Source organism: Nanorana parkeri, unplaced genomic scaffold (genome assembly GCF_000935625.1).
Source record: "Nanorana parkeri isolate BGI_ZX_2015 unplaced genomic scaffold, ASM93562v1 scaffold1404, whole genome shotgun sequence".
Lineage (NCBI taxonomy): Eukaryota > Metazoa > Chordata > Amphibia > Anura > Dicroglossidae > Nanorana > Nanorana parkeri.
In genome coordinates this window covers 16,140-19,415 of record NW_017307672.1, presented here as the reverse complement: position 1 = coordinate 19,415, position 3,276 = coordinate 16,140, and the positions used below count along the sequence as shown (strand labels likewise).

General features: G+C 41.3%; 1 protein-coding gene across 1 annotated transcript in view; it reads right to left on the bottom strand.

Annotated features, from left to right (window-relative positions):
- Positions 1–3,276, bottom strand: part of LOC108798104 (proline dehydrogenase 1, mitochondrial-like) — a gene marked incomplete at its 5' end in the record, with an annotated part of 92,367 nt that overhangs the window by 76,836 nt on the left and 12,255 nt on the right. The window contains one exon of the mRNA XM_018569820.1: positions 1,845–1,909. Coding sequence (XP_018425322.1) covers positions 1,845–1,909 — 65 coding nt within the window. The remainder of the gene's footprint in view (positions 1–1,844; positions 1,910–3,276) is intronic.

Here is a 3,276-nt window from a genome sequence, read left to right as displayed (position 1 = left end):
ATCTATCTATCTATCTATATATCTATCTATCTATCTATCTATCTATCTATCTATCTATATATATATATATAAAATATAAACAATCAACGCCCCCCTCCCCCCTCAGCGGGTCGCGGTAAAATTATCAAACGTTGACCGGTCCGCGGCGATAAAAAGGTTGGGAAGCACTGTCGTAGGGTATATTAAAGAGCATGGAAAGCATATTTTGCTTGGTGTGAGAAGAGGAACTTCAACCCCACCGTTTCTTCTGTGAGCCAGGATTTTAGCATTTATACAATCGGAATTGTATTAGAAGTTAGCCCTGAGTACAATCAAGGGTAAAATCTTTCAGGAGCCTTTGGCTTCTCATTTTCTAGTAAAGGCCTTTGTTCAAGGGGTTCCTCACATAGTTCCTCCTAGACGTCCTCCTGTGTCTGAGATCTTAATATGGTGCATTTCTGTTTGCAGCAGCCTTCTTTCGAACCTCTCCAAAACAGGAATACAACTTTATGAGTAAGATTCTCTAAAGCCATCACCTCAGCTAGTAGGGTCTCTGAGGTAGTAGCCCTGTCCTGAAGGGAATTTCCTTTTGGTCATGCATCAAGAAAAGATAGTTGGTCATCAATTCATACAGTCATTAGGTTTTATAAAGGTGGATGTGCAGGCATCAGAAGATGCTGATTTAGGCAGTATAGTACTGCAGGCAGCAGAATGAGTTAATTCTATGCTGTGCACACTAGTAGTTGTAGTCCAATCCCACCCCCCGATTATTGCTTTTGAACATCCCATACGTCTTGATTTCCCCTATGTCCTGTACAATCAAGAATGTAGGATTTTTTTAACTTACCTGTAAATTCTTTTTCTTGGAGTACAGTACAGGACCCTCCCCTTTATGTTCTCTTCCGCTTGCAAGCAACAGAGGATCTGTGGTGGTGGGAGGAATTATGTATAACCCCTCCATCTTGATTTCTCCTGTGTCCTGTACTATATCCCAAGAAAATGATTCTACAGGCGAGTCAAAAATCCTATGCGTCACTCCATTCGAGAGATGATATGGTTGATTTTAAAATATTGTTGCCTCACAGCAATGTAGGATGCATTCACCAAGCTAAAACACTGTTGACATATACAGTTTCACTTATTCTACTTGTAACTCAAATCCACCATAGCAGACCACATTGCTTGCAGCCCCCCCACCCCCACAAATGAAGAAACACATTAAGTCTAAGAATGTCTGTCAAACAGCCAATCTGTCTGTGTAAAAAAATGGTGGCCTGTTAAAATCAAATTGTCAAACTACTTTTACATTAAAAAAAGAAAAAGTAATTCAGTAAAATGTTTACTTTTATTGCCTGCATGTGTACTTTCTCAGGAGATACTCTGGTTTAACCCATATTGATTTTTAACTTTTTGGTCTTTGATTTCCTTTTTACATTTCACCATCTCACATGAGCTATTCATGGGTCCATGGGTCATTTGATTTCAGTAGGATATTTTTCCTATACGGTGTAAATCCTATAATCACACAGGCATCTTATTAGGAAATACATTCCTCAAGCACATAGCTACATGCTTGAGTTAGATTCACAGAGGGCAGAAGGTGGGTAAACACGTTTGATCCTCTTCAAACACGTTCAGCACAAACACATTGCTACTTACAGATAAGAAATAACTACATAAATGAAAATATCAGCAAATCCAGGTATGAGAAAAAGTAATATTTCTATTTCAAACAAGTGTTCGAAACCTCCTTAAACTGAATGCAATATGGTGATGTTACATACGGCAGCAATGTAAAGCCACTGTATTTCCAGTTCATCACTTCCATATAGCTAGATAAAAAGGAATCATTCTAGAGAGCATACCAAAAACTGGGGTCTTCCTAATGCAGTGAGCTTGATTGCAGAAAAGCCATCTTCAGAACTTCCACCTGCAATAAAAAAATTACAACAATGATTTATTTGTATTGTTTTACACCAGACCTGTAAATCAACAGTCTTAGTGGGATTGATGCAGAGTAGTAGAAGGGGTAAAACAATCACGCCAATCACACAACCAAAAGTCTAGGCATGTGGACATGTGATCGCTGCAGTAGAGGAAGAAGCATTTCAGCCCTTATATTGTGCTTTGTTTATCCACCCCCAACATGAAATACTCACCTTGCTTGAGAAAATACTTTCCCATGATTCCTTTACATTGGTCACATATCTAAAATCATCTGTGACCATTTGATCACAAGACCTTTACTTAAAGGAGAACTATGGGGTCAGTGTTTTTCCCCATAGTTCTCCTTAGGGTAATGGGAGGACACTAGCGTCCTCCGTTACCCTAAGCTCAGTATAGTGTTCCTGCTCATTGAGAACATGAAGACAGAGTACGTTTACTATAACTACAATTATGAAGGAGATGTTGATCACTTCCCATTCATTCATAATTGAGGATATAGTAAACAGGCTATGTCCTCAATTATTTACAAACACTCAGCGATTACTGAGTGTTTGTACCTCGCTCTGTTTCCTGACTCGCTGTCACAGGAGGTTGAGCAAACGGAGCAGGGAGGAGAGCTCAGCTTCCTGTGACAGCCCCCACACCGCTCTGCCGGACTGTTGGGTGGAGAGACGCCGGCCACTCACATCGCTCTCCTCCCGCAGCACTTGGCCTCCTGTGACAGTTTCTCTCCTCCCCGCTGGGACACAGAGCAGCGCCCAGCGGAGGAGAAAATACACTGATGTGCCGATGTGTCGGCACAAAAATGGCACTTTCTGGATTTAGCATAAAGTGCCATTTTCGGCCAATATGTTTCGGCGGCCGATATATCGGTGCATCCCTATATGATATGACACAGTAGCAGTTTTTTGGGGATGATCAGGCCTGTCCTGCAGGGTATAAAAGGGAGGAAGCAGGATCAGCTGGCATGTTTTGTGGTCAGGCCATGCACAGCCCTAAGGTATAACATGATACAGGACCATTTCTTTTTTTTTAAGTTCAACGGTGACTTATATTTCAGCAGAGCATGCAGGAATGCATGGGGAAATTTTGGGGAAATGTCCCAAAATGTAAACTAACCGTTAATGCGCAGGATCAAATCTGAAGTCTGAAGAATACCTAGGCTAGTGGACAGAATAAAGCTTGGAACTGTGTTTTTCTCCTGGAAAGTAATAAAAATTGAATTTAGTTACTCTTTTTCCCCCCCAATCCCAGCACTGTAGTCTGGCGATCTGACCTTACAGACTTTAGCTGCTGCATACTTCCCAGGTCAGTGATTCAGAAGCAGCCAGGCAATTAGCCTCTTCCTAA